Source organism: Oncorhynchus masou, chromosome 30 (genome assembly GCF_036934945.1).
Source record: "Oncorhynchus masou masou isolate Uvic2021 chromosome 30, UVic_Omas_1.1, whole genome shotgun sequence".
NCBI lineage: Eukaryota > Metazoa > Chordata > Actinopteri > Salmoniformes > Salmonidae > Oncorhynchus > Oncorhynchus masou.
This window is the reverse complement of record NC_088241.1, coordinates 58,934,316-58,961,792: the sequence shown is the minus strand read 5'-3', so window position 1 is coordinate 58,961,792 and position 27,477 is coordinate 58,934,316. Positions and strand designations below refer to the sequence as shown.

The window sequence follows — 27,477 nt, the reverse complement described above, 5'->3', positions numbered from 1 at the left end:
CAAATGTGTTATTTAATAATTTTGATGTCTCCACTATTATTCTACAATGTAGAAAATAATAAAAAGAAAAACACTGCAATGAGTAGGTGTGTCCACTTCTGTCTGGTACTGTATATATTTATGATTATTTTTTGCTCAGAACTTTGGGGGGCCAAAGAAAACCACGGTCCGCCAGTTGTGGAACCCTGGCCTCGGGCTGTTCAGCATGCAAAATGACATGTAGATCAATGACACAACACAGTTACATGCTTAGTTCCACACTGAAGGAGAGGATGCACCAGTTGTCACAAAAGATGACTCATTTTCAGAAGGTAGGCGGAAAGTATTAGAAGCAAAACATTTTAACTTTTGAGTCGATTTTCTGACTGCTACATTTGGATCGGTTTGGGATCAGTGGACCGATACGATTGCATCTTTAAACATTTTGAATCCAGAGTCGTTACATCCCTACTACTTATCATACCTGTACCCTTTATAAGCTGCTCTGTGTTTTAACATGATAGTTAACATTTTTAAATGTTCTGTCCTGTCTCTCCTTAGATGATAGTAGAGATGAAGCAACACATCCTTATGGTTAGTATGTCTTCAATTTTGTTTTACCATGTGTCTTTAACTCATTCATACTTACATGAGTCTGTTTTGCATTTATTTTTTAGAGGATGAAAACAATGCCATTGACACGAAAGGAGGTGAGATTCAGAATGTTTTGATTATTCATTGGCCAAATACTCTTCTACTCTCCTTCCTTGCCTTCTCCTTGGTTAACTGGTCTTAACTGTAACCTTGCACTGAATACCAAGCAGACATTTTTGCACTAAATAAACAGTGGATGTATATTTTCAGAATTGGTTGAGAAGGCACAGCCACAGCAGACACTAGGTAAGCTACAGTACTGATTCTACATTTTTACGTTTCAATATGACCATTGGTGATGGTGTGTTTATTAGACGTTGTGAATGGTCTGTGTCTACTTAGTGTATTTATGACGTGTTTTATTTGCTTGTCTTGCAGAAGAATCAAAGCAATACAACAACCAACCAGGCTCCCCGGAGACAAAGGAAACAGGTGCATGCACGCACACACACACTCTGTCTCACACACACCACACACCAATGGAATATCTTAGATAAGTCCCCAATCTTACATATGGCACTGAAATCTAATCTTTAGTACAAGTGCGATACAATGCAGAGGCTGAATCAGTCCCAGAACCGGAGGCTGACGTGGAACCAGAGGTGGAACCAGAGGTGGAATCTGTTCCGGAACCGGAGGCTGACGTGGAACCAGAGGTGGAATCTGTTCCGGAACTGGAAGCTGAATTTGTTCCAAAACTGAAAGGTGAGGAGGATAACACGTGTTATACCATAGTCTCAAACCTTTGCTTTTTAAAGGAACATTGTCACTTAGATCTCCTGTGAATAGTGTTGATTTCTTACTGTAAGTCCAGTGTACCTGCTCACCAGTACGTGTGGATTGTAGCTGAGGAACTAGTGGTGGTAGAGGACAAAACACGATAGGGAGATTCAGAACGTCGGCACAACAACAACACACACGTTCACGCTTTATTCTCAGTAAACATTTGTGCCGGATGTTTTTTTGGGGTGGTTCCCATAGCTGCTGCAGCACCCCCTGAAGGAAAAACACATTTTAAAAATGTCACTTGTTGACATTTAATGAGTTGGCTGTAAGATGTTCAATAGACGTGAGTAACTGCTGACTTGAGTAACTACAGGCCCATTTAGTATACTACCTGTGGTGTCAAAGGTTGTTGAAAAGTGTGTAGCAGAACAACTGATTGCCCACCTCAACAACAGCCCTTTCACATTACACTCCATGCAGTTTGGCTTCAGAGCGAAACACTCCACAGAAACGGCCAACTGCTTTCTTCTGGAAAATGTGAAGTCTAAGATGGGCAAAGGGGGTGCTGTTGGGGCTGTGTTTCTGGACCTAAGGAAGGTTTTTGATACTGTTAACCATGAGATTCTCATCACAAAATTGTCCAAGTTCAACTTTTCCCCTGATGCCTTGAGATGGATGAAAGTGATATATGTGCATGCAAAGAGCAAACAACAAGCTGCACAAGAACTCACTACTGTAATGGTCCAGGTTACAAAGTGGCTCAGTGACTCGTGTTTGCATCTCAATGTGAAAAAAACTGTTTGCATGTTCTTCACAAAGAGGGCAACAGATGCTACTGAGCCAGATGTCTATGTGTCAGGGGAGAAGCTCCAGGTGGTATCCGATTTTAAGTACCGTGGCATCATACTTGATTCCAACCTCTCTTAAAAAGCATGTGAAAAAGGTCATTCAAATAACTAAATTCAACCTAGCTAATTTCCGATTTATACGAAATTGTTTGACTACAGAGGTAGCAAAACTGTACTTCAACTCTATGATACTCCCCCACTTAACATACTGCTTGACTAGTTGGGCCCAAGCTTGCTGTACAACATTAAAACCTATTCAGTCTGTCTACAAACAGGCTCTCAAAGTGCTTGATAGGAAGCCCAATAGCCATCATCATTGTCACATCCTTAGAAAGCATGAGCTCTTGAGTTGGGAAAATCTTGTGCAATACACCGACGCATGTCTTGTATTCAAGATCCTTAATGGCCTGGCTCCCCCTCCACTCAATATTTTTGTTAAACAGAAAACCCAGACATATGGCAGCAGATCCACAAGGTCTGCCATGAGAGTTGACTGTATAGTTCCCCTAAGGAAAAGCACCTTTAGTAAATCTGCATTCTCTGTGAGAGCTTCCCATGTCTGGAATACACTGCCATCAGACACACAACTGCACCACATATCACACTTTCACAAAATGCTTGAAGACATGGCTAAAGGTCAATCAGATTTGTGAACATGGTCCCTAGCTGTGTGTTGCCACTTTCCATGTTGTCTGTTGTCTGTTGTCTGTAGCTTGTGAGGTGTGGAAAAACTTTGTTGCTTTTATGAATTTTGTCTTGCTGCTTTTTGTTCTATGTTGCTCTGTCTGTATGCTACGTCTTGCTTGTCCTATGTTGCTCTGTCTGTATGATATGTCTTGCTTGTCCTATTTTGCTATGTCTTGCTTGTTCTATGTTGCTATTGTCTATATTGTAATTGTTTTTAATAACCTGCCCAGGGACTGCGGTTGAAAATTAGCAGGCTGGCTAAAACCGGCACTTTTACTGAAACGTTGATCAATGTGCACTGTCCCTGTAAAAATAAACTCAAACTCAAACTCAGAACTGTATCACTACATGACTAGGTATCAAAGTCACACAGTTCCTCTTAAATAAGCCTTGACTGATAAACCGGCCCGTCAGTACCCTCTTGTGGTCATTAACTGCAAGGACAATGTTGTGGTGTGAGGAACCCTGCCTACACAGCAGTAGGGAAAAAACCCACTGGTCTGAAGATGGAAGTGTGGAGTGCACTTTAAAAAGCCCCCCAGATCCCTGGCCTATGGCCTGTATCCAATGTCATGAAAAAACAGACCTCTACAATGTCGTGTCTATTATTGCAGAGTGTTTGTAATGCTATGTATTGGTCAGTGAGAGACTTTGAAGCCACCGGTCGGCCATATTGGCCCTCCCCAGAACAAACAAGAATGACCTTGAGAATTAATGGATTCTACAGTATTTCTATTAAATGTTTCAATGACAAAATGACATGTATTTTTTTTGTTTTGGTTGAAGTGGGTACCGTAATATTAGAACTTTCAAAAAATATACTTTGAGGAAAATGTTTTATTATTTACATATATAATTTTTATGTTTAGCTCACATAGTATAATTTAAAAGTAGGGTGTCTGTAATAAAATAAACATGGCAAAAACCAATGTAGACATTAATAAATGCATTTAATGGTAGGGGAGTGCCAAGATGGAGGCTTCAGCACAGTCATCTAGTGTATACTATGTATAAATCATTGGTTTGCTGCTGTTGCCGTTATTGTTTACTGTGTTGGTGGACACCAGTTTATTCTCAATATAATCCTTGATATAAACCTTTGTTTTTTTCCAAGAAAATCATTATGCTTTTTAAACCAGATCTGTTCTTGGGGCTTAAATGTGTCTTTCTTTATAAGAACTATTGAAAATCTTGTAATGTTTTTTAGACCATGCTTTAGTTACATGGATCTGAAAATCTTTATTCAATATGTGTTATTTGTGCTGCCACAGTATGTTGCTAGCATTAATTTGTCTACCTGTCATTTTCTTCCCTTTGTATATCTTTCAGAAAATGCTGAGGACCAGCCCAAGGATAAGCTTAAAGAAAAAGGTAATTGCTTATTTTATCTATATTTTTATGGCGGACATGATCTTTACAGAAGCAAGATAGCAATGGGTTGTCGACCCTCCTGGAGAGCTAGGGTTTTGTTCCACCGCTACTGACACACCTACTTATTCTCCTCCTCGGGGCCCTTGATTTATTGAATCGGGTGTTTAAGTAGCAAAATCGTGCACACGCCAAAGCTCTGCAGGAGGGTCGTTCACATCCGTACTGTAGTTACATTACGCTGTGTCAGTCGTTTAATTGTGAATACTGATGTCCTTGAAATGAGTCACAATGAGTGATGCATCTGGAAGTGACTTCAGAGTAGAAAATAACCATGATTACAGTGTGCGCTGCCATTTTCACTGAGAATCTGCATACAATAGTCACATGCTGAGGTTGCAGCCACACACACTTTGATTTGTTTTGTTTAACCTTTATTTAACTAGGCAAGGCAGTTAAGAACAAATTCTTATTTACAATGATGGCGGGTTAACTACCTTGATCAGGGGCAGAACAAGAGATTTTTACCTTGTCAGCTCGGGGATTCGATGTAGCAACCTTTCGGTTACTGGCCAACGCTCTAACCACTAGGCTACCTGCCGCCCCTGGTTGGAATGGTTGGTTGGAATGATCCAACCAACCCCTCAGTGAGGTTCTGTTCTTCATTTCAGCCAAAAAGAAGAAGCCCAAACTCCTGAATAAATTTGAGAAAACGATCAAGACGGAGATTGACGCTGCTGAGAAGTTACGTAAAAAGGTAGTCTGGTGTTGTCCTCTTTATAAGCCTGTGCAAAGGTTTTTAATGAACATGTTATCTTGAAAGTAAATGGCTGAATCCATGCTGATCTGTTGTCTTGTTTCACCACCCAGGGGAAAGTGGAAGAGGCTGTCCGGGCTTTTGAAACTCTAGTGCTGCAGTATCCTCAGAGTCCCAGATGTCGCTATGGGAAAGCCCTGGTGAGAACGACGTCTCAATTTTCCTGCTTTATTTTGAACTGGTCAAACAATTTGTAACTGTTTAACACTTAGTGTTTTACACTTTAACAAAACACTTAACTACTGTATACTATGAGCATAAACAAATTGCACCCATGTACAAATAGGGAAAATACCTGAAATGTTATAGAGCTCATTGTGTGTGCTATGTGAGTTCAGGCTGAGGATGGCCTGGCAGAGAAGATGCTCAGCAACGACATGCTGCAGAAGGCCATCGGCACATACAAGGAGGCGTCAGAGCTGCCCAACGCCACACCTGACCTCATCAAGGCCACACTGAAGAAAAGGGCAGAACGTCAGCAGTTCCTAGGTAATACACAGGTCCCAGCATGCTGGAGTGACCGCGCGCGCACACAAACACATATTTTTGAAGGGAGAGAAGATATTATATTGTCCATTTCTCCTGTGCACTTAGTTTGAATACCAATTTGGACTCTGATGAATAGAAAAGGGGTTGTAGTGGTTGTCTTTCTCATGTAGATTTAATTGATTATATCTTTTTTATAACTGAGATTTCTGGGGAGTCTGGTTGTACATAGGGTGACCCCTCTCTACCTCTGGTGTAGGTCGTATGAGGGGTGCCTTGGCCACGTTGGAGAAACTGGTACAGATCTTCCCTGAGGACATGGCCCTGAAGAACGATCTGGGCGTGGCCCACCTGCTCATTGGAGACAACAACAGTGCCAAGAGGGTCTACGAGGAGGTGAGCCAAAGTCGTCACCATATTGGTGAAACAATGTGTAGAAAATGGATTGCTATTGTGTTGCACTTTTTCACCCATGTCTGTGCTTCAGCAAACCACAATTGAAATGTGATCGTAATTTGCAAGATTACAAATAAATGAAATGTGGCCACTTTCAGTAGGGAAGCTTCAATGAGTGTTATTGCTTGATTAACAATTGATTTTGAATTATGTTTCCCCGGTAAGGTGTTGGCCACTGCACCAAGTGACGGCTTTGCTAAAGTCCATTACGGCTTCATCCTCAAATCAGAAAACAAGATAGCAGAGAGCATCCCATTCCTCAGGGTAAGTACTGTGTGTTTTATAAATAATACATGAATCATGATCACACAGATTCAAACCACTCTTCTGATTCTGAACCCCCTCTCTCTGCACTGAACCCCCCCTCTCTCTGCACTGAACCCCCCCTCTCTCTGCACTGAACCCCCCTCTGAACCCCCCTCTCTGCACTGAACCCCCCTCCTGCACTGAACCCCCTCTCTGCACTGAACCCCCCTCAACCCCCCTCTGCACTGACTGAACCCCCCTGAACCCCCCTCCCTGCACTGAACCCCCTCTGCACTGAACCCCCCTCTGCACTGAACCCCCTCTCTGCACTGAACCCCCCTCTCTGCACTGAACCCCCACTCTCTCTGCACTGAACCCCCCTCTCTCTCTGCACTGAACCCCCCTCTCTCTGCACTGAACCCCCTCTCTCTGCACTGAACCCCCCTCTCTCTGCACTGAACCCCCTCTCTGCACTGAACCCCCCTCTCTCTGCACTGAACCCCCCTCTCACTGAACCCCCCTCTCTCTGCACTGAACCCCCCTCTCTCTGCACTGAACCCCCCTCTCTCTGCACTGAACCCCCTCCACTGAACCCCCCTCTCTGCACTGAACCCCCTCTCTCTGCACTGAACCCCCCTCTCTCTGCACTGAACCCCCCTCTCTCTGCACTGAACCCCCTCTCTCTGCACTGAACCCCCTGCACTGAACCCCCCTCTCTCTGCACTGAACCCCCTCTCTCTGCACTGAACCCCCCTCTCTCTGCACTGAACCCCCCTCCTGCACTGAACTCTCTGCACTGAACCCCCCTCTCTGCACTGAACCCCCCTCTCTGCACTGAACCCCCCTCTCTCTGCACTGAACCCCCCTCTGCACTGAACCCCCCTCTCTCACTGAACCCCCCCTCTCTCTGCACTGAACCCCCCTCTCTCTGCACTGAACCCCCCTCTCTGCACTGAACCCCCCCTCTCTCTGCACTGAACACTGAACCCCCCTCTCTCTGCACTGAACCCCCCCCTGCACTGAACCCCCCCCTCTCTGCACTGAACCCCCCTCTCTCTGCACTGAACCCCCCTCTCTGCACTGCACTGAACCCCCCCCTCTCTCTGCACTGAACCCCCCTCTCTGCACTGAACCCCCCTCTCTGCACTGAACCCCCCTCTCTGCACTGAACCCCCCTCTCTCTGCACTGAACCCCCCTCTCTCTGCACTGAACCCCCCTCTCTCTGCACTGAACCCCCCTCTGCACTGAACCCCCCTCTCTGCACTGAACCCCCCTCTCTCTGCACTGAACCCCCCACTGAACCCCTCTGCACTGAACCCCCCTCTCTCTGCACTGAACCCCCCCCTCTGCACTGAACCCCCCTCTCTCTGCACTGAACCCCCCCTCTCTCTGCACTGAACCCCCCTCTCTCTGCACTGAACCCCCCCCCTCTCTCTGCACTGAACCCCCCTCTCTCTGCACTCCCCCCTCTCTCTGCACTGAACCCCCCTCTCTCTGGACTGAACCCCCCTCTCTGCACTGAACCCCCCTCTCTGCACTGAACCCCCCCCTGCACTGAACCCCCCTCTGCACTGAACCCCCCTCTGCACTGCAGGATGGTTTGGAATCAGGAGACCCTGGTACAGACGACGGCAGGTTTTACTTCCACCTCGGAGACGCTTTACAGAGAATGGGAGACGACAGTGTGAGTTAAGATCAAACTCAGACACCAAGCTTACACCAATACTGACTCAACACCAGCAGTATTCACTAGAGTAACTTCACTTTGTATGGTAACAGTATGACTTCTTGTGATTACTCTTTTTCTTCTGACAATAAGAAAAAACAGATAATTTGAAAATACTGTGTGTGAGTTCCAATGTGTTGGTTTTTGAATACTACATGCACCATGGTCTTCTCCTTTCTCAGGCCTACAAGTGGTATGAGAGAGGGCACCAGAGAGGTCACTTTGCCTCCGTATGGCAGCGATCTCTTTATAATGTGGACGGTCTCAAAGCCCAGCCGTGGTGGACGCCCAAGGACACTGGATATATGGATCTAGTCAAGGTACTGATGACGGTAGACGTGATAATGTCTCAGCTGGTTGTCTTTTCTCTCTGCTAGTTGATTGATCAATGTCACAGAGTTCAATAAAGCCTAGAGAGATTACTTCCTCTCTGTTCCATTGATCACTTCTGTGACAGCGTGGGCAGGGACATGTGAAGAACGATCTGGCTTTAATGGTCGTTCTTCGCCTGAGCAAGGCAGTTAACCCACTGTTCCCCGGGCGCCGAAGACCTGGATGTCGATTATGGCAGCCCCCCCCCCACACACACACCTCTCTGATTCAGAGGGGTTGGGTTAAATGCGGAAGACACATTTCTGTTGAATGCATTGTTATACAACTGACTAGGTATCCCCCTTTCCCTAATGTAATCTTATAATCTCCACCTGGCACAGCCAGAAGCGGACTGGCCACCCCTCGGAGCCTGGTTCCTCTCTAGGTTTCTTCCTAGGTTCCTGCCTTTCAAGGGAGTTTTTGCTAGCTGTGTGCTTCTGCATTGCTTGCTCTTTGGGATTTTAGGCTGGGTTTCTGTATAGCACTTTGTGACAACTGCTTAAAAAGGGCTTTATAAAATATATTTGATTGATTGAACATAGAGGGCTGCCTGCATCTTAAAGTAGCTTTCTTCTTCGTATGAGTTTTGAACGGGCAAAAGGCTGACCATTTGTCCCCTTTGCTGTACCTGAGGAAGACCGTAGAAATAAACTAACGTGTCCTAACTCTGTCTATGGAACAGACCCTGGAGAGGAACTGGAGGATCATCAGGGATGAGGCCCAGTCTGTGATGGATAAAACCACTGGCCTCTTTGTTCCAGAGGAGGAGAACCTCAGAGAAAAGGGGGAGTGGGGCCAGTTCACCCTCTGGCAGCAAGGTAAACCAATCAAACACTTCACAACTAGCACCTGGCAAGTTCCTATCGTACAAATACACTGAACTTAATTGAAATAAAAAAGTGCCTTAGGATTAGGGGTTAGTGGTGTCTGAACCTGGCCTCCATTTCCTTGTTTATCTCTCCTGGTCATGCAGGCAAGAAGGCAGGGGAGTCCTGCCGCAGTGTTCCAAAGACCTGTGGCCTGTTGGAGCGCTACCCAGAGGCTACAGGCTGCAAGAGAGGACAGGTAGGTCACCCCTCTGCAGACGTGACTGACATGCCAACTATTAGGCATCACGCCAGCCAGCTCTCCTGTAGAGCAGGGGAGGATAGATGGACAGACAGTCTGGCCCTGCAGGCTCCTGCTGGAGATGTATGGAGTTATAAAGGCACTATGCTGCACTCACTGCAACTTCTTTCAATTTCTGTTGCAAAAATAGGAAATGTTTGTATTTTGTGAATGTGGTTTTGGCCAATGTGCCTTTGAGCTAATAGGTTGCTTAAAAAAAAAAAAATTGAAGTGAGATTATTATTTTTTTTAAACATACTTAATTTTAATACTTTAAATTCAGATGTGTTCACTTTCTCTGGGTGTATGACTGCCCCGCTCTCTCTGTCTCTCTGGGCTCCAGATCAAGTTCTCAGTGATGCAGCCTGGTACTCACGTCTGGCCCCACACGGGGCCCACCAACTGTCGCCTGCGCATGCACCTGGGCCTGGTCATCCCCAAGACGGGCTGCAAGATCAGGTGCACCAACGATACCAGGTAACACCTTCCACTGCCATCAACGTCAAGCCTTTTTACATCTAAATCACCCACTTGTTCGTTTTAGGTACAGTGTGAGTCTTACCATAGGAGTGCTCAGTACCTAATATCACTCAAGACTAAGTATTGCTGCAAAATGTATTTAACGTTATCTTGTCTGATCTTGTGGACTGTAACTCTTTGCATCAATAGCTCCTCCTCCTTCTGAGTGGTTACGTTTCCCCGGCCCCATCCCTCAGCTTTATACCAAACTAACTGGAGGAGCTGCCATTGGACTTATGAACTCATCCATGTGGCTTCATTAACAGAAAGGCTATGGTTTGTTTGTTGTTCTCTTCCAGGGCTTGGGAGGAGGGGAAAGTGCTCATCTTTGATGATTCCTTTGAGCATGAGGTGTGGCAGGACGCCGACAGTTACCGGCTCATCTTCATCGTGGACGTGTGGCACCCCGAGCTCACCCAGTACCAACGGCAGACTCTATCCCCCATTTAGACTGTCTGACAGACTGACTGACAGGTCCAAGGTATCTGTCAACCCATTCCCTCACAAGTATTGACCCCACAGCCAGCCATTTTAGGTCAAACGGGACAATTGTGACACTTGCCTCTGCTCAGTCCAGGGTGCCATTTTGGCTCCATCTTGAAGAGTTACTAAAGGCCCTCTCAGATTGGAAAAAGCCTTACAACGACCCTTGGGAACACTGACTGCTAACTGTGGTACTCGCCAAGTAGGTTTTTAGGCATAAATGTGAATTATTATTTTTTAATAACGTTAAGGTGTAGGTTGAATATCACGTAGGTTGTGTTGTAAATTTGTCACAAGTGCATTTTTGTTTTCATTAGGGAACCGAAGTGCTATATGTCTGAAACATACCTAACATACGGTAACTGCACGAAGCTGTACTATTGCAGTTATTGACTTGACTGTTGGACACTTACTGATACTTAAAAGGGATAGTTTTTCAGGTGTTTACCCCGCTGTTAATGAATTTATTACCTCAAGAAAATGTATTTGATTACTTTTGAGGTAAGTAAATGATATGGGTTAAAACACAGAAAACTATCCCTTTTTAAGATGTTGCTAAGCTAGCTAAACTTCTGCTAGCTGAAAAGTGTGAACCTAAATCTGTTGTTTCTCTAACGTGATTTGTGAATATATGTCCTGTAATTTCCATAACTTTATAAAGTAACCTGCCTCTTACTGTATTTTGGGTGGGGGGGGGGGAATTGTAGTACAGACACACTGCTTATTAGGCCATTCCATTTCACTTGTAGGATTTTTGCATGTCTCTTTGGATCAATGGATAGGAAATCACAATGCCAAGAATGTTTTTATTGCAGAATTAATATTGCCAAGAATCTTGACTGATACATCTTATTTTTGTACACTAACAATATACACTATTTTGAACTGCGCCTTGACCCAGCAGCGCACACAGACATTCTACTCAACAGGCTTGACTTTTGGCATTTAAAATCTTACAATGTGTGTATTTACATTCTTAAATGTGTCAAATATGAACATGTGACTGAAGGCATGTATTTGTCAGATACATAAACATTTTATTGTTTTATAAAATTACAATTTCCCTGTGTAAAACTTCAGCACGAGCATGTTGAATGTATGCAAGACTTGTCACACGGCATTCCATACCTTGGTCAAATACTTCCGCTGCGCTTAATTTAGTTTGCCTTGTACAATGGAGCCAATGGAATAGTCCCTAAAAGGAGAACCCCAGGCTAAATCAAGCTATACTTGAAAGTATTGGTCCCAGGTCTACTCCATTCCATGTATAGCAGAGCTGATTAGAGGGCCTTTGCCTGACCAATGCTGTTGATATTCAAAAGAAAAATGCCAGCGCATATTCTTCTAGATATGTTATTTAATCATTCTCTATGAGCATTGGTAGTCAGCTTCACTGCAGCAATGAAATGCACCTCTCCGGTGTATGTGACAATAAAACATATATTATGTCCAAATCAGACCGGCGGTATTATGCAGCGTTAATGTGCTATTAGAAACTCTGGACTGACAAATTCTTGGCAATCCCAGGGACTCGTCAAAACTACGAGTTTGAGGTCCCAAACTGTTCATAATGAGCTTCCAAGTGAGAAATATGTGTGGGAAACTTGGCTAACATAATTTTACCCCTACTTCATAGGAGCATGTGAACACACAATCCAAAGGGATGGAGTCAAAACCTTAGGCTCATTGGATTGCCTTTCAACATTGTCATGGTCATTGGTGTCTTGGGGTTATTTGTGGTTATGACGATGACACATTCAAGCGATCTCCTCCATGCTTCAAATCATTCCCTTAGTTACAAGGGTAACAAATCCAGCACCTTTACAAAGCCACATTGTTTGAGATTTCACCTTTTGTGGTCCTCTTATGAATTGCTATCACTCATCTTAGGAAGTTAATACTTTTATGGTGTTGAAATCACTGAGCTGTTGAAACTGGCCTGCCAAGTAAGTCATGTTTCTTTCAATTCTATTTTGTGTTGTAATCAGTTACTATTAATAATTGTAAAGCTTTTTTTTCCAGTAAATTAAACAATTTGGTCAAAATGGTGTCACGTGATCAGAATGTTGTGTAGTTTCATTAAATAGATAGGTAGCTTAATTTGTATATTGTAATGCTGATTCCTCTCATTTGAAATTCTACTCCTTTGTGTGATTTTCAATGACAACCTGAACATTCACACACGTAATTAGCACACAACTAAAAATGTTTTTTCTATACATTCTTTTAAAGATTACTTAAATACATTGCAGTTCGATGGAGGTCACACTGATAGTGCAGTTGCCCTGATAAATATACAATCTTGAAATATATTGACTTTCATAGAAACAACATCCCCTAAAACAGTAAGATACAGTTTGGCATTTTGTTCACGAGACACTGACATTTAACTCGGTCAGTTGGTCCTTCCTAGTGGTACTGGTAACACTGACATTCGTTTAATCATTCTACTCCTATCAGCAGTGATTTGGATGGCTGATGGCGGACAGGTTTGCCAGTGGAAGTGGATGGCACAGCTTTTGAAGGTCCTGATCTGAAACTGCCACTGGCTCAGTCAAGAGATGAGAGGTTTTCAGTACAGCAGCTCCATGTGAACAAGGGTTTAGAGTCTCCTTTTCGAGTCAGTTTTTGACTTTCTCAAAGTTCAGATTTAGGTTTTGGAGTCAGTGGGGTTGGAATCCTAATGAGAGGGGTTTGGATCCAGTGTGGAGGGACAGGAGAGATCAGTCCAGAGCCAGGAGCGGCTGTGCCGTGTTCTCCCTGTCTCCTTGTCGTAGGGTACCCGGCTCCACGGCCGACTGGGACCTGAGATAAACAACAGTAAGAGATGGTCATTTCCTGTAAGACACAGGTGGGCTACTGTAAGCAGTATAATGGAGAAAGTCCATCAGGGGCCATGTCTGAACACAAACTGAAAACCAACCATTTTGGGGGGAAATCCAGATTAGGAAAAGTGCACACTGCCAATGGTAAAATGCATGATGTAATACCCCTCGTCCATAATCACTCCTCCCTGTGCTCTTCTCTACCCTCATTTTCATGCGTCATCACAAAGCCTCTGTGTTCTTGTCTCCTTTAGCTACCAGGAAGTACTTATAACATGCTAGGTTATGACTGGTCCATTAAAGATGACCTTAATGACCCAGCTGAGGAGAGAAGTCCGATGGGACTAAGACTAAATCCCTGCTCCGTGCTGGTTAACACCAGTGGGGAGCTTAGCTCTCCTCTCATCTCCCTTTGTAAGCCCACTGATTAAAATCACCAGCTGGTGGAAATGGAGCCTACCCAGAACTCTCTCTGCTAAGGAAAGGAAGGAAGGACAGACAGAAAGACAAACAGTGGCACAAACATGTCCTTCTGTCTCCTGTCCTGCATTGAGAGTACTGAGATATTTAGATATTCCAAAATTAGCTTTGTTTAATATCTATCAGATTTAACATGATAAATATAGTACTAAATAGAATGTTTTCAATTTTGCCTCAAATATATAGTTGAATGCGACTCTCAAAATGAAACGCTTATGTCAGTGAAAGGTCCCAATTCACATTATATTTCAATGTAGAAGTATAGCTTATAAGGCTTAATAAAGCCAGTCCATAATCCTTTATAAAACCTACATAGAGCTTCCCGGATCATGTACACCCCATTTCTGCCCTCAGAATATCCCTACATTTGTTGAGGCATGGACTCGACAAGGTGTTGAAAGCTTCCATAGGAATGCTTGCCCATGTTGACTCCAATGATTCCCACAGTTGTGTCAAGTTGGCTGGATGTCCTTTGGGTGGTGGACCATTCTTGATACACACGGGAAACTGTTGTGTGAAACCCAGAAATGTTAGTTCTTGACACACTCAAACTGTTGTGCCTGGGACCTACTACCATACCATGTTCAAAGGCACTTAAATCTTTTGTCTTGCCCATTCGCCCTCTGAATGGCACACATACACAATCCATGTCTCAAGGCTTAAAAACCCTTCATCTTCTTTGGGATCGGTGTCCCTTCCATGGGAAGGTTGAGCTAACATAGGCTAATGTGATTAGCATGAGGTTGTAAGTAACAAGAACATTGCCCAAGACACAGACATATCTGATATTGGCAGAAAGTTTCAATTCTTGGGGGGGATCATAGCTTTCACCTGGTCGTATATTTCAAGGAAAGAGCAGGTGTTCATAATGTTTCTATACTCGGTGTATATGCATCGGTCAACCTATTCTACTTGAGCAATAAGGCCTGAAGGGGTGTGGTATATGGCTAATATACCACGGCTAAGGGCTGTTCTTATGCATGGTGGAGTGCCCTATGGCTATTATAAACTGGTTACCAATGTAATTGGAGCAGTAAAAATAAATGATTTGTCATACCCGCGGTATATGGTCTGATATACCACAACTTTCAGCCAATCAGCATTCAGGGCTCGAACCACCCAGTTTATAATGGATTATATAGCAGGGTTTCTACATCTGGAGCTTATCAAATCGTAGCAAAATTCTACTAGTCAGTACAATCAGTGAGATGAGTTTATTCTGCCATCTTGTTTCTGGGAGGATGTCCTTCACTGGTCATTAGCAGCCTTACTCTCTCTTACATCTTACATCTGTCAGGCCCTTCTGCTGCACAGCCTTGCAGGACTACAGGCAAAATGGCCTACTTAGTCCACACTGGAGCAAAACAGTGGCAATCAAAGGCTAACAAGCCCTCCTTGATCTAATCATAGAACATTAGGCATATTCAACCAACCCAGAAACGACCCAATCTTCAATAATCTGTTTTATCCATCTGATCATTGCATCCAGGGGCTCATGTCATCTCATTGCTCATGACTACTATGATAACAGGATGCACCAATGACAATGATGACCAATAACAGGCAAGCATTTCCAGTATCCCTTAACAATGGTTGTCGCTATTGGGCCAAGCTACAAAGCCAGTCGTATGGCAGCTTCTCCAAACAAATCAGATTTTAAAAGAAAACCTCAACCATACCCCTAACCATGTGCCTCGCCCTAACCATTAAATCAAGGACTAAAAGCTCATTTCCATGCTAATACATTTTCATAATATAGTCAATTTTGACTTTGCAGCTTGGCCATATAGTGTGAACCCTAATCTAATCAATCAACATGATGAACGGGAGCTGGTTCATGTTCTCCGCACCAACCACCCATCTACGCCTCATTCCCTCCAGTTGTCATCCCCTGTGTTATCGTGGCAAGAGAATGTGACTGGGGATCCCTGGGATTGGAGCAGACATTAGTTGGGGTCAGGAAGAGGGTCTTATGTGCTTTTTTTAATTAAATCAATTCCGAGGAGCCCGCTCTCCCGAGACCTGATCTTACATGGCTTTCTGTTGATTGCAGATGGGAGAGATTCTGCATGCTTTTTAGATGTCTCTCTCTTCTCTCAAAGATGTTCTGTTTTCCCATTGCTTTAGGACAAAGCGTCCATCTACAGTACTGTATACTGTATTCATTCATGCTCAGTCTTATAGATAAGCCTTTAGCTTTTAAAAGGGCACGATGTCCAATAGCTCTGAACCTAAAAGAAATGTTACCCGGAGCCATATACAGTACCTCTATACCTGAGGAGGTTGGTGGCACCGTAATTGGGGAGGGTGGGCTTGTGGTAATGGCTGGAGCGGAATCGATGGAATGGTATTAAATACATCAAATATGGTTTCCGTGTGTTTTGATGCCATTCCATTTGCTCCGTTCCAGCCATTATTATGAGCCGTCCTCCCCTCAGTAGCCTCCACTGCTCTAAACATAGCTCTGGTGTAACCTTTGTGTTTCAGAGAGGAGTCTTTTTTTTATCTGGGTGGCGAGAATTAATGGCAGACTGCAGTGGGTCTCTGAGCTGTTTAGGAGACAGCAGTCGGAAAATCTCAAGTGTAATGACCACGTACTGAAAGGGGTAATTGTTAGGGAATACACTAGTCAGTGATCAGCCCCATAGCGGTCATTATCTGGAAGTCTTTGGACTGCGTAATTGCCCTGACAAACTTCAAACAATCGGCATGTCTATACTAACGAAGAAGAATGACCGCTCTGGATTGATCGGTTGTGTTCTCTAACTTTGTTTAGCTTTTTGTTCGTTTTCTGCACTACTATACTGTAGCTAAGGTTGCGAGGGAAGGGAATCATCCAAACATTCCATTAAATTCCCACAAATCCCATATATTCCCATGGATATTTTCCCGCTTGAAAATTTGTTGAATTTTGCCACCTTTTTTTGTAGCTCACCTTTTCAGAAGTTTGTCGGCACGTTCCTTGTCTCCGCCACCATAGTTCTCTTTGACGTGGAGGGCGTCGTAGGTGAGTGTGTACTCCGTCTCGTCGTTGTAGTTGGGCCCTAAGAGGGTCCGTGCCCAGATGCCCATGTCATACGGCGGCAGCGTGCCACCGAACTCGGACGGCAGACAATCGGGTAGAATTAACTGGTGTAAACTGTTGAGATTGTTCCCATGGAGGAAAATCTGTTGGGAAGAATGTTTATTTATCTAGGGGTTCTCATTCTATGGGAGCCCTGGCCAATACATGTCATAACTATCCACAATTCTTGTTCCCTTACTTCCCCTTTTAACTAGTGTAATCACACACCCCTCCCCAAAATAATTAAACTCTTTTGAAGGAAGCTGTGTTACAAAATAGCTTTTAGCTTTTCCATTGATCTAACCTGCACTACCCCGAGGAAAGGTTGAAGTACTAAATTATACATCCCCTTTGTGTCACCTTTTCATTTTATTCAACTAGCAAAGGCATTTAACAACATCTCTCTATCTGGCTTCATGTTCTACCTCTACCAGACCATTCAATAGGACTGCAACTGAGGCAGTTATAATGGCATGGATAGAAAGAAAGAAAGAAAGAAAGAAAGAAAGAAAGATAGAAAGAAAGGGAGGGGTCGGGTTAGAGAAAGTGACCAAGCAGTGAAAAGGCAAATACCCTTTTCCTTGTCTTGTCCTTGAGGAAAGGCTTGATGATGGTGTACATGGCGTGGATGTACCAGGGCTGGTTTACAAAATGGATCCCACCGAAGCGAGCAGGGAAGCTGTCCTGTATTGAAGCAGGGAAGGGAAAATAGCTTTAGATACTCAAATACTGCTATATATGTTTTTCTAAATATTCTTTCAAACTCTGCTCACTCTCTTTTATTTTAGTTGCAATAGAGACTTTAGAAATTCAATAGCATAAGAAATATATATATTAAATGGTAGGCTAATTCAGTTCCTCTTTCTTCTCTGTTATTATAGCTAAATGAAATGGCATTCCTTATTTTATTGAAAAGGTTTTTGACAGTACAGTAGCCTGCAGCAAAATGAACTGGGGGGAGCAGGCCAAGCGCATTGCTTAGAACGGAAGGGACAACCAGCCTGTTTGGCTAGCAACTTCAGAATATCAGAACTAAACGACTGGCTTTTGCCCAGGCTCTACTGTATGCTGGAAGGATGAAATAAAACACATTTACTCATTAAAATAACATTGTTAATGAAATCATGTTGTTCATCTTTTTTTATATTGTTGGCAACCATTTTATAAAGGTAAAAGCCCCCGAAACAGAATAGTAGTATGATTACACACTCCTAAAGGCTGCTCCTTCACACAATCATCCCCAGGTTCTCAAGCCTTGTTGCTTAAATATATTGATTATTGATTGATAGTTGATTATGAGGATTTTCCTTGCTGTTTGAAACAGTCCATCTACAGTGTGCAGTACTGCAACAACACATTGCTTGGACTTTTCCCATTCACCCACTTTTAATGATTACAGTGCAAGACCAACAATGTCGTCCCCATGACAAAACCATGTACAGTCGAAGTTTACATACACCTCAGCCAAATACATTTAAACTCAGTTTTTCACAATTCCTGACATTTAATCCTAGTAAAAATTCCCTACCTTAGGTCAGTTAGGATCACTACTTTATTTTAAGAATGTGAAATGTCAGAATAATAGTAGAGAGTGATTTATTTCATCACATTCCCAGTGGGTCAGAAGTTTACTTACACTCAATTAGTATTTTTTAGCATTGCCTTTAAATTGTTTAACATGGGTCAAACATTTCGGGTAGCCTTCCACAAGCTTACCACAATAAGTTGGGTGAATTTTGGCCCATTCTTCCTGACAAAGCTTGTGTAACTGAGTCAGGTTTGTAGGCCTCCTTGCTCGTACACGCTTTTTCAGTTCTGCCCACACATTTTCTATGGGATTGAGGTCAGGGCTTTGTGATGGCCACTCCAATAAATTGACTTTGTTGTCCTTAAGCCATTTTGGCACAACTTTGGAAGTATGCTTGGTGTCATTGTCCATTTGAAAGACCCATTTGTGACCAAGTTTTAACTTCCTGACTGATGTCTTGAACAGTGCTCCGGGCAGCCGAGCGGAAATGGAGGAAAACTTGCCTCCCTGCGGACCTGGCATCCTTTCACTCCCTCCTCTCTACATTTTCCTCCTCTGTCTCTGCTGCTAAAGCCACTTTCTTCCACTCTAAATTCCAAGCATCTGCCTCTAACCCTAGGAAGCTCTTTGCCACCTTCTCCTCCCTCCTGAATCCTCCTCCCCCTCCCCCCCTCCTCCCTCTCTGCAGATGACTTCGTCAACCATTTTGAAAAGAAGGTCGACGACATCCGATCCTCGTTTGCTAAGTCAAACGACACCGCTGGTTCTGCTCACACTGCCCTACCCTGTGCTCTGACCTCTTTCTCCCCTCTCTCTCCAGATGAAATCTCGCTTCTTGTGACGGCCGGCCGCCCAACAACCTGCCCGCTTGACCCTATCCCCTCCTCTCTTCTCCAGACCATTTCCGGAGACCTTCTCCCTTACCTCACCTCGCTCATCAACTCATCCCTGACCGCTGGCTACGTCCCTTCCGTCTTCAAGAGAGCGAGAGTTGCACCCCTTCTGAAAAAACCTACACTCGATCCCTCCGATGTCAACAACTACAGACCAGTATCCCTTCTTTCTTTTCTCTCCAAAACTCTTGAACGTGCCGTCCTTGGCCAGCTCTCCCGCTATCTCTCTCAGAATGACCTTCTTGATCCAAATCAGTCAGGTTTCAAGACTAGTCATTCAACTGAGACTGCTCTTCTCTGTATCACGGAGGCGCTCCGCACTGCTAAAGCTAACTCTCTCTCCTCTGCTCTCATCCTTCTAGACCTATCGGCTGCCTTCGATACTGTGAACCATCAGATCCTCCTCTCCACCCTCTCCGAGTTGGGCATCTCCGGCGCGGCCCACGCTTGGATTGCGTCCTACCTGACAGGTCGCTCCTACCAGGTGGCGTGGCGAGAATCTGTCTCCTCGCCACGCACTCTCACCACTGGTGTCCCCCAGGGCTCTGTTCTAGGCCCTCTCCTATTCTCGCTATACACCAAGTCACTTGGCTCTGTCATAACCTCACATGGTCTCTCCTATCATTGCTATGCAGACGACACACAATTAATCTTCTCCTTTCCCCCTTCTAATGACCAGGTGGCGAATCGCATCTCTGCATGTCTGGCAGACATATCAGTGTGGATGACGGATCACCACCTCAAGCTGAACCTCGGCAAGACGGAGCTGCTCTTCCTCCCGGGGAAGGACTGCCCGTTCCATGACCTCGCCATCACGGTTGACAACTCCATTGTGTCCTCCTCCCAGAGTGCTAAGAACCTTGGCGTGATCCTGGACAACACCCTGTCGTTCTCAACTAACATCAAGGCGGTGGCCCGTTCCTGTAGGTTCATGCTCTACAACATCCGCAGAGTACGACCCTGCCTCACACAGGAAGCGGCGCAGGTCCTAATCCAGGCACTTGTCATCTCCCGTCTGGATTACTGCAACTCGCTGTTGGCTGGGCTCCCTGCCTGTGCCATTAAACCCCTACAACTCATCCAGAACGCCGCAGCCCGTCTGGTGTTCAACCTTCCCAAGTTCTCTCACGTCACCCCGCTCCTCCGCTCTCTCCACTGGCTTCCAGTTGAAGCTCGCATCCACTACAAGACCATGGTGCTTGCCTACGGAGCTGTGAGGGGAACGGCACCGCAGTACCTCCAGGCTCTGATCAGGCCCTACACCCAAACAAGGGCACTGCGTTCATCCACCTCTGGCCTGCTCGCCTCCCTACCACTGAGGAAGTACAGTTCCCGCTCAGCCCAGTCAAAACTGTTCGCTGCTCTGGCCCCCAATGGTGGAACAAACTCCCTCACGACGCCAGGACAGCGGAGTCAATCACCACCTTCCGGAGACACCTGAAACCCCACCTCTTCAAGGAATACCTAGGATAGGATAAAGTAATCCTTCTCACCCCCCTGAAATGATTTAGATGCCCTATTGTAAAGTGGCTGTTCCACTGGATGTCAGAAGGTGAATTCACCAATTTGTAAGTCGCTCTGGATAAGAGCGTCTGCTAAATGACTTAAATGTAAATGTTGAGATGTTGCTTCAATATATCCAAATCATTTTCCTACCTCATGATGCCATCTATTTTGTGAAGTGCACCAGTCCCTCCTGCAGCAAAGCACCCCCACAACATGATGCTGCCACCCCCGTGCTTCACGGTTGGGATGGAGTTCTTCGGCTTGCAAGCCACCGCCTTTTTCCTCCAAACATAACGATGGTCATTATGGTCAAACAGTTCTATTTTTGTTTCATCAGACCAGAGGACATTTCTCCAAAAAGTATGATCTTTGTCCCCAAGTGCAGTGGCGGTTTTGAAGCAGTGGCTTTTTCCTTGCTGAGTGTCCTTTCAGGTTATGTCGATGTGGGAATCGTTTTACTGTGGATATAGATACTTTTGTACCTGTTTCCTCCAGCATCTTCACAAGGTCCTTTGCTGTTGTTCTGGGATTGATTTGCACTTTTCTCACCAAAGTATGTTCATCTCTAGGCGACAGAACGCATCTCCTTCCTGAGCGGTATGACGGTTGAGTGGTCCCATGGTGTTTATACTTGCATACTATTATTGGAAATTGCTCCCAAGGATGAACCTGACTTGTGGTGGTCTGCAAATTTTTTTCTGAGGTCTTGGGTGATTTCTTTTAATTTTCCCATGATGTCAAGCAAAGAGGCACTGAAATTGAAGGTAGGCCATGAAATACATACAGGTACAACTCGAATTGACTCAAATGATGTCAAATAGCCTATTAGAAGCTTCTAAAGCCATGGTGTCATTTTCTGGAATTTACCAAGCTGTTTAAAGGCACAGTCAACTTAGCATATGTAAACTTCTGACCCACTGGAATTGTGATACTGTGAATTATAAGTGAAATAATTTGTCTGTAAACAATTGTTGGAAAAATTACTTGTGTCATGCACAAAGTAGATGTCCTAACTAACTTGCCAAAACTTTAGAGTGTCAACAAGAAATGTGTGGAGTGGTTGAAAAACGAGTTTTAATGACTCCAACGGAGTCGCCCTTCACTCCGGCGCTGCCGGCGTCTCCTGTCTATTCGGGGCCTGCTGCAAGGGTCCCCAGTCCGAAGTCGGCGGCGAGGGTCGCCGCTCCAAAGGCGCCGCTCCAAAGGCGCCACTTAAGTGGGCCAAGACTATGGTGGAGTGGGGTCCACGTCCCGCACCAGAGCCACCACCACGGACAGATGTCCACCCAGACCCTCCCCTATGGGTTTAGGTTTTGCGGCCGGAGTCCGCACCTTTGGGGGGGGGCGTACTGTCACATCCTGACCTTAGTTCCTTTTTTTATGTCTCTATTTTAGAATGGTCAGGGCGTGAGTTGGGGTGGGCATTCTATGTTTTGTGTTCTATGTTTTCTATCTCTATGCGTTTTGCCTGGTATGGTTCCCAATCAGAGGCAGCTGGCAATCGTTGTCTCTTATTGAGAACCATACTTAGGCAGCCTGTTTTCCCATTTTGAGGTGTGGGTGATTGTTTTCTGTTTTGTGTGAGTACCTGACAGAACTGTTGCGTTTTGTTCTACTTTTGTTTTGGTTTCAGTGTTCCGGTTGTAATAAACAACATGGACACTTACCACGCTGCGCATTGGTCCGATATTTCCTACTCCTCCTCAGAAGAGGAGGAGAATGTTACATGCTGGGTCATTCAATCATGCATCTCATAGGATTTCATTTTATGAAAGAGTTTAAAAAAATAAATAAATAGAGTTTGATGTAAAGTGGAATACTGCTACCTGATTGGTTGTACGTCTGAGACGTATCATGGTCATTGCTAAATAATTCCCTCATAGGCCATAAACATTTGGTGTTTTCACAACACTTTTGGGCTAACTATCTATTTGTTGTTCAACTTCAAATTAATATATTCCCTGATATATCCACTGTCTTCTTGTTGATCTGCCCATATAATGTGTCCACAGCATTCACTGTCTGATTATCATAGCATTTAAAATCAGGGCATACACTAACTGCTGTGCTTCACCTTGTTACTTAGCAACAGGACATCCCATTGGTATGTAGACCTAAAGTCAGGATCATCATCATATTGTATAGAAATCTTTAGTTACTGGTAGTCATATAGTGTAGTCTACATATAGACTACACTACAAGGCAAGATACGCTGTCTATCTGTCTGTTCTTAGAACTGATAAAGAAGAACCCTGAAATGATGCAATAAAAATGTTGACTGTAGAGTCGGCCATATAGGGTGCGATGGCTCCACATAATATATGGGTCAAAACATCTAGTGGAATAGACTTGGGTTGAATAATCAAACCAGAGCGTAGAGACATATGGCTGTAGATTAGACTAAAACCATACAATCCATCTTCATTTCAACATTCAGTACAGTAACAAAAATTGTTACACCAGATGGGTACAGTGAACTGTGCAAATTAGGGCCTTGTTCAAAGGCACATGAACAGGTTGTTCACCTTGTCAGCCCTGGTATTTGAATCAGTAACCTTTGATTTACTGGCCCAACGATCTTACCGTTAGGCTACCTGCCACTCTATATGATCAGGACACAACTCACTGGACACAGACGTCAATTCAACGTATATTCCACGTGGTTCAATGTAATTTCATTGAAATTATGTGGAAAAAAACATTATGTGCGCCCAGTAGGAATGTGCTGATGATACTCATCACTTTCCACCTTTTCTCTCTCAGCTAACCAATCAGCACAATTTACCTCAGAAAAATGTCTACATAATAGCTGTACAGTACAATCCAACTGTACTATACAACCATGATTACTGTATATTCAAATTCATGCTTATTACCTAGCTACAACATCTATCTGTTTGGGTCGATTAAAGCCAGTCAGTGCTGGGTCATGTTCATTAGGGCACACCGTAGTAACATGAAAATAAGCGTTTCTTATTGGACAAGATCAGATTCTGTAGTAGCTCCCTGTTTCACTCTGTTTCAGACTGTTTTTCCCGTTTCATGCCTACTGAACACAACCCTGGTTAGGCCTACCTGCAGGCCTTCGATGGCCTGTTTGAGGATGTTGGGTGTGAGCTTGGAAGCCTGCTTGAAGGAGAAGTTACTCCAGTCGATAATTAAGATGAAGCCGTTGATCTGGAGTTCTGGGTTCTCTATGAGAACCTCCAGGGAGAGGAGGATGGCTCGGAGGATGTCTGTGAAAGAGTTCCTTCACAGAGAGAGAAGGAAACATCTGATTGGGATAAAATCCAGAACAATGCAGCCCTGTGCTGAATCAAGACTATTACAATAATTCAATGATTTTTGTTCCGGCTCTGTTCTAATGTGTCTGATCATTGACATTGTCCAGACAAGGGCTGGAGTAAAGTGTCTGGGCAAGTGAGTTTTGCTATTTTGTTACAAACTAAATGTTCCAAAGTATTCTATCAAATCAGTACCAATCAGTAGCTAGAGCACAATTGCTTATTTGTTTAACGAAACAATTAGATCATAGAAGCAATTTCAGTGAGACATCACTGAAGCCATTTCAGTGAGACATCACTGAAGCCATTTCAGTGAGACATCACTGAAGCCATTTCAGTGAGACATCACTGAAGCCATTTCAGTGAGACGAGACATCACTGAAGCCATTTCAGTGAGACATCACTGAAGCCATTTCAGTGAGACATCACTGAAGCCATTTCAGTGAGACATCACTGAAGCCATTTCAGTGAGACATCACTGAAGCCATTTCAGTGAGACATCACTGAAGCCATTTCAGTGAGACATCACTGAAGCCATTTTATTGAGACAACTGTGCTTACTAAAATACCTGTACACTCACCTGCCTTGATCCCAGTTGGAGGCGAAAAGGATGAGTATCTTCCGGCCGTGCTGATCCGGTGTTTCTAAGACTCCTGGGAAGCCGTCCATCAGCGCCCGCTTGATTCCCGGGTCGTCCACCTTGAAGCTCTGGAACATGTCCAGGTTCTGCTGGCGGAACTGAAAGTACTGGGCCAGGAGCCGGAAGGTCTCTGCCTGGTTAAACTTGCGTGCCCGCAGAAACCTCAGGATGAAGTCGTCGTCCGTGCGCAGGAAGCCAATGTCTGGCCGTGTCACAATCATGTCGCGCACCTGCTGGATGTCTGCGTGGAGGCTGTCTGGGTTCTCGTTGAGCTCCAGCCGAGCTTTCTCCGTGGTCTCCGAGCTCAGGCCCGCTTGCAAGTGAGTCATTTTTTTTGTCAAGTTCACACTCTTATATATCTGTGTTTTGGATAACTACTATTGTTTACACCTGCTTATGAAACAGTCTTGATTGCTGTACAGCACATTGCTGTTAGTGGCGTCGAGCCGGCACACGTGTCTCTCCAGTACAACACCTGATCTGTGTCTCCTGTAGTGTCTAGCCTAGAAAGACAGAGAGGTTTAGCATAACTGGTCCACCAGTGCACAAATCCCAGGATCCCGTTTGAAAATGAATTGCATGCATCCTTTCTCTTCTCTTCCTTAGAATAGGCCTATAGGCTAAGCACGGATACTGAACAAAACGTAACATGCAACAATTTCAACGATTTTACTGAGTTATAGTTCATATAAAGAAATCAGTCATTTTTTATTAATTAATTAGGCCCTAATCTATGGATTTCATATGACTTGGCAGGGGCGCAGCCATGGTTGGGCCAGCCCACCCACTGGGGAGCCAGGCCCAGCCAATCAGAATACGTTTCTCCCCACAAAAGGGCTTTATTACAGACAGAAATACAGACAGATGTGGAGGTCCTGGGCTGGCGTGGATACACGTTCTCTGTGGATGTGAGGCCGGTTGGACATACTGCCAAATTCTCTAAAACGACGTTGGAGGCTTATGGTAGAGAAACTAACATTAAAATGATCTGGCAACAACTCTGTTGGACATTCCTGCAGTCAGCATGCCAATTGCATGCTCCCTCAAGGCTTGAGACATCTGTGGCATTGTGTTGTGTGACAAAACTGCACATTTTAGAGTGGCCTTACAAAGGTGCACCCCAGCACAAGGTGCACCTGTGTAATTATAATGCTGTTTAATCTGCAATTTGAAATGCCCACACCTGTCAGGTGGATGGATTATTTTGGCTAATGATAAATGCTCACTAACAGGGATATAAGCTTTTTGTGCATATGGAAAATTTGTGGGATATTTTATTTCAGCTCATTAAGCATGGGACCAACACTTTACATGTTGAGTTTATATTTTTGTTCAGTATAGATAGGAGGAAGTCGTGTTTCCACCTCATATCTATTCAGTGCTGACTTGGACTGAAGTAGGTTCAGGTACTCATTTTGGGTGCCTGCCCTGGTTATATTAAGGTGCAGGAGCTCCGCAAGACTTTTGAGCTAATATTCTATAATGCAGGAGCTCAAGCAGTAGAGATGTTGAGGTGTGGGTACTCAGCTCCGTTGAGCTCCTGCCCAAATCAAGCACGGTATCTATTACAGGTCAAATCATGTCAGATCAGTAAGATATTCCACGGAAAGGGAGGAAGTTAAAATCCCTTTTTTTTCTTCCAACAGTGCCCAGGTTTGGGACATGTATAAGGGCTGACCATTTCAATGACATACACAGACACTGGCGGGTATTGTTGACTTCATGGAGAAACCCATGAGCTATATTTTGTTGTGCATAGTCATCAGATCAGAGTTCAATTATAACAGGCACGCATTTGCATTCATTACAATGAAGTGTGCCAAAATGTAGGCAAATCATATATGCATTTTATATGATAAACTCAAATATGATTAACAAAAGAGTTTATGAATGTTATGTAATAACACTAATAATTATTATTAGGCTATTATCATAAACCGTATTGTATTATGTTTGTTCATGTTACTAATAAGGATCATTAGCAAGACTGACGTATGTATAGCTGGTACACAAGCAGGTAATGGGTGACTGTGATGCTCACCAATTAATGGGGCAAACGCTGCGACAAATATTATGCCAGTGCTCAATAATAAAAATACCTATTCCATCCATCTGCCGTTCAGGGATTAATTGCGTCACATGACGTTCTGCACCACCACAATGTGAATCGGGACGACCTGCCATGTACCCGTAAAAACATGCCACATATTGATACATCATTTTTCTATACAGATTTTATAAATCCACATTAAGATAAATGGAATACTTACATGAACACCACGCCCTGTAAAACCAGCCAGGTGTCCGATGACGCGCAGGACCGCACAGCAGACGTATCATTTCATTGATTTAAAGACTGGCCATAGGGGTTTCAAGAAAGACAAAATATCCAGTTGGCAAGGAAACGTTGGCCTAAATAATGAAAAAGAGAATAATTATTTGAAAGAATACCCGGTAAAATGTTATTTGAAATCCTGTAAGGGACTGCTTTGTCCAAATGTTCGCTATCCTCCGGTGAAGGCTGCCTAAAATGATGCTGTGACCCATAAACGAGACAGATTGGCGACCATGCGCGGCTATAGCTGCTTCGATGAGGGTTGTACGCGCTCTGCCTGGAGGCGGACCAAGAGGACGCAAACTGAGAACATATTGATAGAGACCCACAGATGAGGCGAATCACCCCGCGGTGCTCAATGCCGTGTGCCGCAAAGTATCACACCATTCTCACTACATAAACCATAGGCTATTCTCATCCCAATGGTATTTTCAAATCTCAAATAA

The 27,477-nt window shown here is 44.3% G+C and overlaps 2 protein-coding genes across 9 annotated transcripts in view; one reads left to right on the top strand and one right to left on the bottom strand.

Moving 5' to 3' along the window:
• Positions 1-12,533, top strand: part of LOC135522882 (aspartyl/asparaginyl beta-hydroxylase-like) — a 56,239-nt gene extending 43,706 nt beyond the window's left edge. For 6 of the 7 annotated variants that reach the window (XM_064949537.1, XM_064949541.1, XM_064949538.1 and 3 more), the window contains 17 exons: positions 541-573; positions 657-689; positions 844-879; positions 1,012-1,065; positions 1,171-1,338; positions 4,224-4,265; positions 4,934-5,019; positions 5,133-5,219; positions 5,418-5,568; positions 5,825-5,961; positions 6,187-6,285; positions 7,863-7,952; positions 8,177-8,314; positions 9,049-9,184; positions 9,340-9,431; positions 9,817-9,950; positions 10,292-12,533. In XM_064949537.1, the coding sequence (XP_064805609.1) occupies positions 541-573; positions 657-689; positions 844-879; positions 1,012-1,065; positions 1,171-1,338; positions 4,224-4,265; positions 4,934-5,019; positions 5,133-5,219; positions 5,418-5,568; positions 5,825-5,961; positions 6,187-6,285; positions 7,863-7,952; positions 8,177-8,314; positions 9,049-9,184; positions 9,340-9,431; positions 9,817-9,950; positions 10,292-10,442 (1,667 nt within the window). In that variant the 3' untranslated portion in view covers positions 10,443-12,533. The remainder of the gene's footprint in view (positions 1-540; positions 574-656; positions 690-843; positions 880-1,011; positions 1,066-1,170; positions 1,339-4,223; positions 4,266-4,933; positions 5,020-5,132; positions 5,220-5,417; positions 5,569-5,824; positions 5,962-6,186; positions 6,286-7,862; positions 7,953-8,176; positions 8,315-9,048; positions 9,185-9,339; positions 9,432-9,816; positions 9,951-10,291) is intronic. The other variant, XM_064949542.1, reaches the window with a different exon arrangement.
• On the bottom strand, positions 12,527-27,280 carry LOC135522883 (clavesin-1-like). 2 transcript variants are annotated; one of them, XM_064949545.1, is made up of 6 exons: positions 26,967-27,280; positions 24,637-25,199; positions 23,847-24,021; positions 17,418-17,528; positions 16,716-16,948; positions 12,527-13,280 (listed from the first exon to the last, which is right to left on the bottom strand). In XM_064949545.1, the coding sequence occupies exons 2-6, from the start codon at positions 25,023-25,025 to the stop codon at positions 13,199-13,201; spliced, it is 990 nt and encodes a 329-aa protein (XP_064805617.1). In that variant the 5' UTR covers positions 25,026-25,199; positions 26,967-27,280; the 3' UTR covers positions 12,527-13,198. The 2 variants fall into 2 exon arrangements, with proteins under 2 accessions (XP_064805617.1, XP_064805618.1); XM_064949546.1 differs by lacking the exon at positions 26,967-27,280 and adding an exon at positions 26,796-26,876.
• Positions 27,281-27,477: the final 197 nt, after the last annotated feature.

Bases quoted from the DNA above. Each gene is read 5' to 3' on its own strand.
- LOC135522883 (XM_064949545.1), bottom strand. From the start codon at position 25,025: ATGACTCACTTGCAAGCGGGCCTGAGCTCGGAGACCACGGAGAAAGCT. The intron at 17,529-23,846 runs GTAGGCCTAACC...GCTTCAATACAG, and splicing joins AGGCCATCGAAGGCCTGCAG to GACAGCTTCCCTGCTCGCTT. The intron at 13,281-16,715 runs GTGAGCTACAAA...TGTTTATCTCAG, and splicing joins GCCGACAAACTTCTGAAAAG to GTCCCAGTCGGCCGTGGAGC.